Source organism: Taeniopygia guttata, chromosome 7 (genome assembly GCF_048771995.1).
Source record: "Taeniopygia guttata chromosome 7, bTaeGut7.mat, whole genome shotgun sequence".
Classification (NCBI taxonomy): domain Eukaryota; kingdom Metazoa; phylum Chordata; class Aves; order Passeriformes; family Estrildidae; genus Taeniopygia; species Taeniopygia guttata.
In genome coordinates this window covers 8847403-8861463 of record NC_133032.1, presented here as the reverse complement: position 1 = coordinate 8861463, position 14061 = coordinate 8847403, and the positions used below count along the sequence as shown (strand labels likewise).

Sequence of the window (14061 nt, the reverse complement as noted above, 5' to 3'; positions counted from 1 at the left end):
TTTACTCAAGGGTAGTCAGTGTTTGTTTTTTTAAGTGGCACATTCTACTACTGCAGGCCCTTTTTTTTTAAACAACAGCCTTTTACTTATTGTTATCTATTACTGAATAAACTTGATGAATTAGAACTTTCTGTCAATAAAGGACTGGGTTATGCTTTATAAATTCATCTTCACTTGTTGCATTCAGGTTTACATTAAGAAATATATTAATCTGGCTTTCTACCCAGATGCTCTGTTCCTTGCAGCACTGTCTTATCAATTAGAAGCAAAGCTAAGCCAACTCATCAAACCATTCAATACTATCAGAAAGCCACAGCCCAGTCCTTGTTAAGAAATATTATTTATTGTAAAGATAACTACTATTTGCATTCAAGTGACAGTCAAAGAAAGTTTCTACAGCCACTATCTACCACTGCTTGATCCTTCAACCCAAGATCAGGCACTGCTCTGGCAAGAGTAGACTTGTTCTCTTCACAGTAGCTGGTATGGCCTAATTGTGCTGGAAGCAGTGTTGATAATACAGAGATGTCTGTTCTTGCTGAGAATTGATAACACAGAGGCCAAAGCCTTTTCTGCTCCTCACACCCCACCACTAGTGAGGAGGGTAGGGGTAAGCAAAATTTGGGAGTGGACACAGCTGGGACAGCTGACCCCAACTGACCACAGGGATATCCCATCCCACACAGCATCATGCATCATTTACAGCTGGGGATGCAGAAGGAGGAAAAGGGGGATGTTCAGAGTGATGGCTTCACTTTTACTCTTGTGATTCTCTGCCCCATCCCACCAGGGGGAGTGAGTGGCTGGAGTTTGTCCAGGATATGTGCCCAACGGGGGCCTCAAAGGGTTTGAGATAATTACAGATTTGAATGGATATACTAGACTGAATTTCCAGCTGTTACTGCTGGTTAGCTATTAATCAGCAGCTTCTGTGCTTGCCATGGGGCTTGCTTCCCTTACTGCTTATTAGAGTCTACTGCTCATTAGTAGCTCCTTTCTGCTTTTGCTGCTTGCTGTACTGCTTATCATCTGACTGCTGGGCCTGGGAACATTTTGATAACAGCAGTGCCCAGGCTCCTGGGCTGGCAAGTGGCCAGGGCATCTCTGCTGCTCCTGTGCACTGGGCAGGCAGGAACCCCAGTGTGAACTCAAGGCACAGGGGTGTGACCTGTGGGCCAGTCTGCAGCAAAAGGACAGCCCAGGGGGCTGTGGCTGTGAAGAAGCCCATGCCAGAGCAGGTACAGCTCAACGTGCCTTGGCTGTGGCTACATCTGTAGCACAGCTGGTACCTCTGAAGGGATTGGGGGCCAAGGGTAAGTGCACACTGGAGGAGGCACTCCCTGAAGCACTGTGGCTGAGCGTGAGGCCGTGCTGGAGTATGTCAAAGCCCACCACAAAGCAGGGACTGCAGCCATGGGGAAGGCAGGAGCAGGTTTACCTCTGAAAGGACCGTGGCTGTGGTAAGGCCATGCTGGAGTGAGCAGCTGTGTGAGACTTCATTTTTTGGGGGTTAAGCCACAGCAATCCCCCTTTTGAACTCTGCTAGCACTACAACTGCACATTCCTGCACAAGTCCATGCAGCAAAAGAATTAGACAAGGTAGAGTTTAGCTTCTAGGTCCCTGTGTTGTCTCAGCTCATCAATTATCATATAAAGCATTCAAAAGATGAAACATAAGTTGCTGAAACAACCCCCTTACTTAAGGCTTTGTTTCAATACTTTGTCATCTGTTCCCATGACTAGGGCTAAAAGACAGCATGGACCTTACCAGTGTGATTGCTGAAAAACTACAATATCTTACCCCTCACTACATGACAAAATTAGGGCGGGACAGTTAACTAGACCTATTTCAATTTCTGACCTTAAATTGAAACCACTGTCATAATTTCAAACATTTTTAATATCTCTTTAGTACAGAGTACAGCCAGAGCTTGACTTGCAATACTGATTTTGAACCTCTTCCTCTTTTCTACAGATAAAATTAGCTATTAGAGACATCTGCACAATCACATAAGCATGTCTATTCACCATCTCAGCCAGCAGTTGGAGACAAAGGCAGGGCAAACTCAAATATCATGCTCAATGTTTCATTTGTTGAGTAGTAACCATATGGTCATACAACCATGACCTTGTACTTGCTGTGGAACTCTGGTTCAAAAGTTAAAATATGATATTTTAACTCCCATCTAACACTTCTTTAATGTCCAAGCAACTCCTTATGATTAGTGCTAAGCATATAACCCTTTACTGTCTTTCTTTAGATTTATCAAATGGTGTTTGATTAAAACACACTTCAGGGATGTTTAAGAATGAAAATTCTGGTTTATTTTCAATTAAAGCTTTTTTTCTATTAGTGATCTTTCTAGTGTTTCCTAAAATTAAATTCATGTGTAATATGATAATACAGGTCTTTCCACTTTTAGAGGCTCTGCCTTGGAAGTAAGATGAGAGCTGACAATCCAAATTTGCAACAGGATGTCAAATGATGCCCTAAATACTGCCAACTTCTCCTTTCTGGTACTATGCTTCACATTCATAATTCCACCTGGTACGTAAACTCATTATCTGGACCTCAAACTTTCTTGATGGCAAATGTCTGCACAGCTGTTTTTCACGTTCACTATTTCTGCAGGGTTGTATAAACATTGAATTCCACTGCAATTTTATACCTACTTGCTATTGACTTTAACACATTTTAAAATAGGGTATCAAACCTAATGACCTTTAAACTCTTAAAATATGGGAACTCATCCAAAGCAAAAAGACTGTCTGAACTTTGTTAATGATATCTCTACAAGAAAAGTGGAGATCTTCAAAATTAATAGAAGCTTTCTATATTAAAGGAGGAAATAGCTCCTACACAGTGCACTCTCAGGGGCACAAATTAATGGCTCTATTCAGCTTGGCTCTGAATGCACTGCATACAAACAGCATAGAAAGTTGTTCTTTGTAAAAGAGATTAAAACAAACAGTTTAGGTATTTTATACTGCAACCTTACCATCTCGCCTGTTGAGTTTTGCAAAGCTGGGACTGTGAGTACTGAAGAGCTCAGAGGAACTGGTAAGGGCAGCTGAAGGTAAGGGAGATACCAATGGATCATCACAATTATCTAAAAAGGAAAACAAAACAAAAAACAAAACATCATATGAGCAACATATATGCCAACTTGTGCTATCTCCAGGTGGTGATTTTTCTACTTAGTAGACAGAGAATGGACACACAGCACGCTTGTGCTTGAATTCACATGTGAGAACTGAAATTAAACCTGCAGAAATGTCCCAGTATGGTGGGACAGCAGCCACATGGGAGCTGTTATTAAGACATCGAATGCTTGCAAAAGTGGAAAATGTTGTCCTTTCAGTGAATGAGATTTGATTGTCTACCCTGCAGTTAAAGAGGGCATTGACTCTCATTGCAGAAGTCACTGGAAGAGTGCAGTAATGTCCTGGCAGACCTTAGAGAACACCCCAGGTGTTCTGTGTCCACTACAGTTTTTCCACAGAACAAGTATGTAATGTAGGAGTTACAACATCATATTTCTGTGTGGAAGTGACACACAGTGACACACAGGAACATGCCATGGGGACTTTTGCAACATGCAAATGTGAGTCCCATGCTTCACAGGCATCTCAGGCTGCACTAAAATCACAAAATCTGAACACCTCCATAATTTCTTCCCCAAGCTCATACAAATGTGTAGGGCCAAATTAGCTTTGTTCACCCACATGAGCAGCCTCTATGTTTCTCCCCTCTTTCTTTCACATTTGCTTCCGAGGACAGATGGGCTGTGCTAATATTCAGATAGAATTTTTGAGCCCATAATGTTTGAACAGGGATGGAATTAAATAAAGTAAATTTTCTCATTACAATGCTGTCACATAAACACTCAAGAACATAGTGTAAGGTTTCAATAGGGCATAATAATAATAAACCCCTCTCATTTTTAATTGAATTTCCCACAGTGCAAACATGGACCTAATTACTGAAAAGGCCTGCAGGTCACCATGATCTCAGGCCACCACAGTGTTCTTGCACTCAGAGAGTCAATATGCAGTTTGCAAGGACTGGAAGGAGGTGGAAAAAGAAGGGCTACAAAAGACAATAAAAGCAAAACCTGCTTGATAGCTATGAAAATGAATTTAGATTACTCCAAACCTGAGTGACACCTTTTCCATATTGAGACAGATTACATTAAAATATTTCTCATCCCTTTCTACAGTGGCTCTCTAAAACAACCCAGATACTTTTGCAATCAAAATCCAGGTCTATATGAAAGAAAATAAATGCAATCAATATCATTTATATCAGTGCATTGAATGACAGATCTCAAAAACCAAACTTCTGTCCAAAACCCTTTCTGTCTCTTAGATAAATTAGGGACAAGCCTGCACTGATGTGTAGTCAGGAGGATAATTAGCTAACAAAACAAGTATCACGGTCCTGAGCAGATTCCCTATGACTTACACCCTTTGAATCTCAAAGATATTCTGAAGGTTCTGTGGAGTGCTTGAGGTCTCCTGGTACACCATGAGATGGGGCCATAACTGTTCTATTTGGACTTAATCCCAAAGAAAACACCTGTAAGTGCAGGATCTTAAATTCACTGTCACTCATGACCTGAACAGAGATTAAAAAACAAAGATTGGAAATGGTGAGTTCATGAGGACACTGAATTCACTCAAACTTCTGCATTCTATAAAACCAGCAGAGGGATTAGGAAACTCTCAAAAGAAAGTCCAAAATCCTAGTGGACAGATCTGCATGACTATTCTGAAATACTTAAAACATGAGGCTGGAAATAAATGAATGCAGAGATTTCACTTTTAACACTGTCTAGATTGCTGACTCTCTTCAGCACCCTGTGCTTGCTCCTGGGCCACTAGAGAACTCAGCACATCAATCAGACTGTGATCCAGCTGTCCACCACTGTCCCCCAAAGGTAGGATTACAGGACACCAAGTATCTCAGCATCACAACAAGAGGAAACCATTTCAGAGCAACACATCTAAGGTTTTCCCTGGGACCTCTAGAGGCTCCAGGCTGAGAAGTGACAATTAGCTCCTGTAACTATGAGATGCTTTGTCTAAATTTCCATATCCTCTCCTTCTGTCCCAGTGCACATCCATCTGTATCTCTGCTGCTACAGAACTGCAACATCACTTCCACATGAAATTCTGGGATCCTTATTTTACTTTGTTCTAAAAAGAAAGGGGAAAAAAAAATTTTAAAAAACCAGCTGAACTACAGCTAGGAAACCTTCCCTGAATTAATATCTAACTATAAAAACATGTAAGTTTAAGGCTTCAGGATTTAGGACAACATTAAAAAATTGATGATCGTTCTGAGAGCACCAGGACTAATACAGCCAAACTTTCAACAGATAAGAGAGTAACGATTGACTCAGAGTACATGCAGGAATTTCTGCCAAGTGAAGATTAGTTTTGAATGGATACTCGGACAAGTTGCAGGGTCACTCTTCTGCCCTTCACTCAGTCAAAACTAACTTTGCACTTAACCAAGAGCTCTACATGCACAGGCCTTCAATGCAGAATATGACACAGTTTCTACATGCCAAATGAAAGTCCAGAGTAAAGCAAAGTGCTTGGGGAGATGCAGCAGTAAACTTGTACAGGCACAACAATCCAGATCATTTGCAGAACAGTTCTGATACATCCCTTGCCAGAGACCCAACGTATACACACTTGAGACTGATATTTCTTTGTAAAACTTAGCCGAAATAGGGTACAGAGTTCAAAAAGATGAGATGTGCATGTGCAGCAAGGGTCATTCCATTAGCCCTGCTTTCACAAGAAGGTAATATTGAAAAGCAAAGAAACCAACCACCAAAGCCACACCTCTCAAGATTAAAAAACTCACCAAGAAAGGATGTTACTATCATGTTTCTTTTTGCGATGGATGCAGACAAGAAGAGATGAAAAATTTTGTGCTTATGCAAGATCAGAGAAGACCCACAGTAAAACCAAAAGCAAAACCAAGGTATCCTGATTCCCACCATACAATCCCAACACACACTTTTCAAGAGGCTTCATAACTTCCACTTGATGTGACAGAAAAAAAAAATAATATTATTTCAGGTGCTCCACATTTACAGCTCCTTACCTATAGTTCCTGACCACTTTTTCCATGTGCTTTAGAAGTTTGCCTTTCAGAACAGAAACTTTGCTTCTTGGAGTTAACTGCATTATATGCCTATTAAAAACATTGGTTTTAACAGTGAATAATTCTACACTACAGAACCATTTAAAACATCTGGACGCTCACAAAAGTGCATTTACTAGCCAGTTGTTCAGTTGTTATCTCCTATGTTTTCCTTGACAAGATAATTAGCAAAGAAATAATGAAAAGGAGGGTCTATTTGTACCTATAAGCCAACTGTGTTATGCAAACCACACAACAATACAGATGTTGATTTGCATTTGAGAAAAGGGTGCTGACCTTGAACATGCCAGCTTCTGAAAAACAGTTACTGACAGCATTCACAGCGCTATGAGTGTTATTAGAACTTTCATAAGAAATCTTGCTTCTGGAATTAAGAAAAAGAGTTATATATATCAACCTGAATTTTCTGGGTTTTATTCACTAATGATTTTTAGAAAAAAAATTAAAAATTAACAAATAAAAGAGGGGAAATTAATCTACTATCTTCTTTATTTTCATACTGTGAAGTTGTTTTATTGATTGGTTTTGATTCTTTTCTTGTAGCTTTAATTACCCTCCAAACAAAAACAAAGAAATATCTTCTCCCTTTTTTTACAGAATGCTTTGGACAATCCCACAAATATAAATGTTATCAGTACAAAATCATTCAAGTGACATTTAGACACTAATTCTTAGGCTTCTTTGAAACATGTCAGATAATACCAGCTTTAGCTAATAGTAATAGAAATGGAATTTCAGAGAAGGCCTTTTGCCCAAATACCTGATTAAGATTTGTATGTTGTGAAGGCCTTCAACATCTGTGACATGTATGAAAATGCTCCTGAAGAACAGCAGGTTTCTCAAAAACAGTTAACATATTATCAAAACACTTGGAAATTAAAGGTATATTATTTAAGAGACTTTTGTTGCCAATATATAATTTTATTCATTATTAAAATACTAGCAGAGTTACAGATGGTACTGAAGTTCAATTGTGTGCATCATTTTGATTGCAATTTTAAATTGTCTCAATACTGGGATTTGAAGTTGAAAAGGTTCACTGGTATTTATAGACTACATAAAATTCTTCTTAGCATTACCCACTTAATGGCATACTTTGTTTTAAGGATGTAAACCATGCCTTTTATACCATGCCTCTTAACAGTCCTCAGGAGTGACCACTGATGCCTTTCACTTAATCTGTTTTTCTCCTGCCTTCTGTAGGTACAATTCTCCTTTGAAAAGGCAAAAAATACATACTTGGACTTACTGTGGAAATTAACCTTCACTGTTAATAGTCCAATGAGATGTATGTGCATGGGAGAAGGACAAGGATTCTGTGAGGTGCAAAAAAAATTACATACACAAAAGACATAGGAAGTGCAGTAACACGGAGTATGGCTACAGATTTGGAAGAGATTGGGAGATTATTTCCATATCAACAGTGCCTACAAAAAGCTTCTCACTACCAGCTACAACTAGGTTCTACTACCAATTTAACGACCTTAGTAAATAATGCTTGAAAACATGGTGAGAAAAATAAAATAAACCCCAAACAACCTGCTTTTCTGTAAAAAGAAATTCCTTCTTTTTTCCTTTTTTTTTTTTTCCTAAAGACTGGCTACACGTACATGCACAGCTGTGAACTCCATCTGTTAGCTGAAATGCATGGCATATTTTTCAAGATATAAGACACTAGAGAAAGTACTTAACAACACAATGTTACTTTTTCTTTTTGTGCTATACTGCAAATAAACGTCAATAGTTAAGCTAATCATGAGCTTTGCCTAAGCAACTGTAAATTACATGTGTCCTTTCATATGCCTGTAAAGACATAAAAGTATTAATCAGTGCATTTATAGAGTATCTTTTATGATACAGTGTGCATGTATAACTTTGTCTTACGAAAAGTGGTCAAGTCTAATTTTCAATGACTCAAGGGGCTCTCATAAAAATTATTCAATACTGGGTCTTATTTTTTTACTGGAACAAGCAGGTCTGCCATGTAACTCCTACTTACAATAATGAAGTTGAATTGCATTTGAGGAGCAGAGCGACAGGGCTCAAACTATGAATTTGAAATAGCCATCAGTGCAGTTCCAGTAAACTAATATGCAGAAGCAATTCTTGTTTTGAGAGGGTGAAAGAACATCAGATGAAGCCAATTACCAACAAAATATAGTTAAGGAAGAATGATCTGAAGTTAAAGGAAGAAGTGTTCTCCAATTTCAGCTCTATCATAGTCCATGTCATTTGGGTGAGTCATGACTGCAGCTACAAAATGAAGGTACCATCACTTTATCTTACCACATGCTTTTCATTAGATCAGAAGCTCATTGTCAGACAGGAATAAGCTGTTGTCAATAACAGCAAATCCATCACAGAAATCAGTTTTTGACACTCAAAAATTACTGAAACTGCTCTATATGGAAAACAAAAAAAGGACCATAACAAAAGGATGTGCTGACCCAGCCTTCCAATATTTATATTTCAATGAACAACCTGCAAAAGTATATTATTGTCCAAAGCTGTGATTTACTCTCAGCAGGTGTAGCAGCAGTTGCCAGAGATTCTTACTACTTTCTTCTCAGAATATAATGCTTCTTGTGTCCATTTGCCTGTCCTTTCCACGTTTTTGGTATCCTGTTAATGTAAGAGTGCTCTGATCTTTGACCTGAGAGCAGAAACCTAGAAAGCTGGCACAACAGATGAAGCGAGTTTTATACCTGAAGTCTGCCCTTTTGACATTCAACACACTTCAGAGAAGAGGCAGTAAAAATCCCCTCACACCATGGTAGGGAAATGTATCCTGAGATTACCTTTCTGTACAAGAAAACACAGGCAAGTGACTTTGTCACCACAGGGCAGTTTTTGTCACATTATTAAAAAAAAAAAAAAAAAAAAAAAAAAAGAAATATCTAAGAACATGGATGCCCTTTTCTCTGGCCACAGAGCATCACATTATCACAAGCATTCTTTTTACCTTGGCCTGGATGATACTCATGCATTTCAAACAAAATTTGAAAGTTTATTTATACCAAAGATCAAGACTATCTTTTAACATTTCAGAAGTTTTAGCAGCATCCACAAAAAGAGAAACTTGAAGCCTTTCAAAAGCATCAGACTTTGCTACAAGCATGCTCTGTTCACCAGGGGCCATCACTGAAGGAGTTCAGGGCACCATCCATTAATTCATGGATTCTAAAAACAGAATAGTATATGCTTTAAGATACCATAATCTAATTAAAACAACACTAAATTTGCAGGAAAAATATTTTAATGTATGTGCACCCATCAGCAAGGGTGCCAGGATCATTCTTAGAAGAAAATTATCAAGAACAAGTGATCAAATGATCAAGAATTATCAGAGCCAGCTGGTCTGAGTTCTGCAGTCACCTACAGAAAATCAAAATGCCGAGGGGTATGGCAGATTTTCTGCTGATGTTACTCAGTGTTAAAATTGTTCAAGAATTCATTGTGAAGCAATTTTTCTAAGTTTTCCAAATACAATTTTTTAAATAGAATGCAAATATCTGTTTCACTGAGAATAAGGTTTATTGAGGAAAAACCCAAACAAACAAGCAAGAGAGAAATAAGGAAAAATTCTGCACAAATGAAGCAGCACATAGCTTATCACGACTAGAACATGAAAACCAGTTTGGGAAACACAAGTGCTTTATTTTCAGGGGGGAGAAAATGACTATTTCAGATAACTAACACTACTAATAGAGAAAATTATCCATTTTCTAGTAAATTTGGAAAAATAATTATTCCAATTATTTAAGAAGAACCATTACATCTTCTACCACTTAAGGTTCAGCAAAATGAAGTAGAAACATAGTTCTGACTACTTAGAATCACAGAATCATTAAGGTTGAAAAAGACCTCCAAGAGCATTGAGTCAAACCTCTGACTGAACATCACCACACGAACTAAGCCAGAGCAGTGCCATGTCCAGTCATTTCTTGAACACTTCCAGAGATGGTGACTTCACCACTTCTCTGGGCAGCCCATTCCAATGCTTAACCACCCTGTCAGTAAAGAAATTATTTCTACTATCCAACCTGAACCTCCCTGTCCCAGCCTGAGGCTGTTTCCTCTTGTCTTGTTACTGGTTTTCCTGCGAGAGAGGCCGACCCCTACCTGGCTGCAAGCCCTTTTCAGGTAGCTGTAGTTAGTGATAAGGGTTCCCCTGAATCTTCTTTTTTCCAGGCATTTCTCCCACCTCTCCAAGCTAAGGAATCTTTCATACAGATGGACATTTATGCTATTCTTCACATTTTGAGTCACCTTAAAATTTGGTGCTTGCGGCAGCACTGCTGCAATCTTCAGTGGAGCAGCTCAATACCAACTGCTTATCAGCATCACACCTGTGACTATGGACCCTAAGATCAGACCTGTAAGTGAAGATTCTGCTGCCTTTGTAGAGATGCACAGAGTAGCTGGGGTACCTTAGAGAAGAAAAACAAGAATCCAATTACCATGATAGGCTTCCTTTTGGGGAGTCTCACAATTTTCACTAATTCAAGGATGAATGTAAGAAGAAAAAATACGGAAAAGTCAGCTCTTTGTAAGTTCTTGTCTTGTCCTCTTCCCCAGCACAGTACCATAATTCACATACTCCCAGCTTTTTTTAAGTCATACAGTTTACCCTCACCATGGAGCAAGACCCAGGAGTATCTGCATGAGTGTGATGCCTCATTCCCATTCTCTCTCTTTTTAACCCAACCTCAGCTTCAGAAGAGCAATGAGGTGGGACAGCATCCATCATGTGGGAAACTCAATCAGTCTGCAGCTTTTGCCTTCCTAAAGATGTTATTTCTGCTCTGGTTCCCATGGACCTCTATGGAAAAGGGCTCATTTATAGAGGCAGACCTTGCAAAGACTTTCAGACTGCCATAACTTAATGCCATAACTTTGTCTGGTAAGGTTATATTGTGCACATCTAAATTTAGAGCTGCTATCTGTAAGCAAACAACAGAGGCAGATTGTGGAATGCTGATGAATTTCACAGGCATGCCCAGCTAACAATGCAGAGCAATTTAAAAGCCATCAATAACCAAGAGGTTGTCCCCTGAATTTTCAAATCAATCATGACAACATGAATTCAATTTTTATTTTCCCTTTGAATCTTTGGTGAACTCATGGATAAAACAGATTAAAGGGGAAAGAATACACAGCATGGGATTGACTAAATGTGTTCTGTTTGGAGGGGTTCACTAAATGTTTTCAGTCTGGAAGAGAGTCTCTTCAAATTGTGCAACATGCAGGATGGCACACTGAAAACCAATTATAACTGTGAGAATTTCAGTGCATCCCATAAGGCTGAAAGAATGTTCAATTTGCAGGCTGTGAGCAAGGATTAACAGAGATGAAGGTAGTGGTAAGTGCCCACGTACCATTGCATTGAAATGTAATGTCATTTCAAGGGATGATAAGTAATGATTTCACGTCTCAATAACCTCCAACAAAACTGCCTTATTTAGCCCCGAAACACCAATTTTTAAGACTCTCCTATGCAAGTTAATGGTTTAGATAAGGGACAGGATTGAAAAAAGTTCAAAATTCCTGTTTTAAAGCAAGGTGAATGCAGCTTTGATGTCAGTTTAAAGATGAAAATTTTCTTCCAGGCATTTCTTAGGGCACTGTGTTTTCTCTTTATCAGTCACAGTGGTGTTTTTAGTGCCACAGGAGAAAAGCAACATAGAGATCTCTTAGATTTAACATGATAGCAAACAAGCAAGACAGTTTATACACAAAAGTTTCTAACTACCTGTGATTATTTTGAGCATCAGTATTTGATACTATACTGATGCTACAGTCTTCATTACAAACTTATGCAACCTTAGGCTCTAATCCCATATTCTGAACAAGACTCGTGGTACTCACTGTATGACCACAGTCCTCAGCCTTTACATCTCTGTAATTCTGGCCCATAACTCAAACCCACTTCAGCATTTCTGTCATTGTATTTTCTTTGAAGTGGAAGGTATTTCTTAACTCCCTGCAAAACATATCTGCTAATTATCATGATAATTTGAACCCATATAGTGTTTTCTGCATTATTTTTCAGAAACAGACAGTAACTCCTGGATTTAACACAGAACACTGAAGGCAGAGGAGAAAAATCTCATAAGCTATGTGAATACAGAGTAAGAGAAAAAGAAGGGAAGAGTCTACCCAGAACAATAGGATTATCCACATGAGGATTATGCAGCACTTGTTTGGCAGCAAGTTCACATACATTAATAACAGAATTAATAAATAACAGCTATAAAATACACTAGAGGGTTGCAGGTTTTTTTCACATGGGAGTAAACAAAACCAGAATTCTTAAAAATTATTTTAAGAACAGTGAGAATTCAAGCAACTAAAAAACCAAAACAGTGAAATTCAATAAAGTATTGATAAATGTATCAGTTTGAACACCAGCAGAACTCTAGCAGTCATCTACCTTTTGTTTTGTTTAAAGAGGCCATTTTTCATCCAACAAGGAAAAAAGGTTCACTTTCTATCAGTAGTCCTCCTTGTGAGGAACTTTGCAATCAAAAATTGTAAAAGTCTCAACTAAAAAAAATTAAAATCAAACCAACCTAACTCCTATGTTTCACTGTCCTCTGTCACAGTATACAAACCTGAGCCATCTTTGCAAAGTTAGCATAAGAAGCCTTTCTAGATACAGTTCCAGATGTGGAACAATTTGGGTAATAATTTGATAACTTTATTTTCAGATATGGCAAACAGACTACTCCCCCATGCTCCGTAATTGCATGTCATTTTGTTTAGACAGATCAAATTCCTTCAATACTGAATGACTAGCTCAAATACTTTCACATATAATAATGGCTCAACCCAGACACACTTTTTAAAAACAAAGCAACTCTATCTATTAGGGTAATAATCTTTTAAACAACAGAGGAAAGCTCAGCTGTATATTTTCTTACTTTAAATCAAATTCAGATCCTGCTTGGATTTCTGCTGGTTCACATCCCATTTTAATACACAAACCCCCACAGGTTTTATCTCTTCAACAAAGCAATTAATAAACTGTGACTCAGGCCATTAAAGGTTTGTTTTATGCCCTCTCAATCCCTTGAGATAAATAGAAATTGATGTTTATTTTGAGCCTTTTGAAATCCAAATAATTTCTGCAAAGTTCTGCAGCCCTGAAACTAAAATCTAATTACCTGCAAGTGTTTGCAGATGTAAGTATACATTCAAACTCTCTCTTCTATGTGGCAAGCTTTTTAAAGATCAAAGAGTTACCTCTAGCCTTGAGGCTCCTTATTTGAAAATGCACATTAACATTTAATGGTGTCACATTCCAAAGCCCTACACATACCTTTGAAACATATCCCTCAGTGGTGGAAACAGCTTTCCCTGCTGCTAGTGCTAATCAAAGGGACAGGAATATGCTGTCAGAAGATCCATAGCCAATGCCTTCAACACGAAATGCAAAGCCTGGTTATCTCACAAGCAATTATCTGCAGCATGGTAACCCAGTACATCAGCCCAATGAAAAGGTGAGAGATCCTTCCCTTCAATTCTGCCCTGGAGGAGTCAACAAGCAGATCTTACTGCTTTCCTTGCCATTGAAGAGGATCACTCATGAAACTCAGACTCAAAGAGTGGCTGAGGTTGGGAGGGAGCCCAGGAGATCACACAGGGTTCCCTGCAGCACTTTGCCCAAAACCAGGTCCAGACTCACGTTTGCCTTAGCAAGGCTCTTCCCTAATCCTTAGGGACAGTGAAATTAGCTTCAGCTTGTAGATTCAGTTAAGTCTATCCTTTCATACAACAAAATGTGGTATTCAGGAATAACAAAGTTCTTGTGGTGTCCTCATGGGCTTTAACTTGGAGAAACTCTATGAAAACCTTCCTTCTGTGTCCTACTAAGCTGA

The 14061-nt window shown here is 38.7% G+C and overlaps 1 protein-coding gene across 2 annotated transcripts in view; it reads right to left on the bottom strand.

Moving 5' to 3' along the window:
• Nucleotides 1-14061, bottom strand: part of CNTNAP5 (contactin associated protein family member 5) — a 414440-nt gene that overhangs the window by 202461 nt on the left and 197918 nt on the right. Inside the window, exon 3 of one of the 2 annotated variants that reach the window (XM_030277243.4) lies at nt 3000-3110. The exons of the other annotated variant lie outside the window; for it this stretch is intronic. Coding sequence (XP_030133103.4) covers nt 3000-3110 — 111 coding nt within the window. The remainder of the gene's footprint in view (nt 1-2999; nt 3111-14061) is intronic. 2 annotated transcript variants of the gene reach the window in all.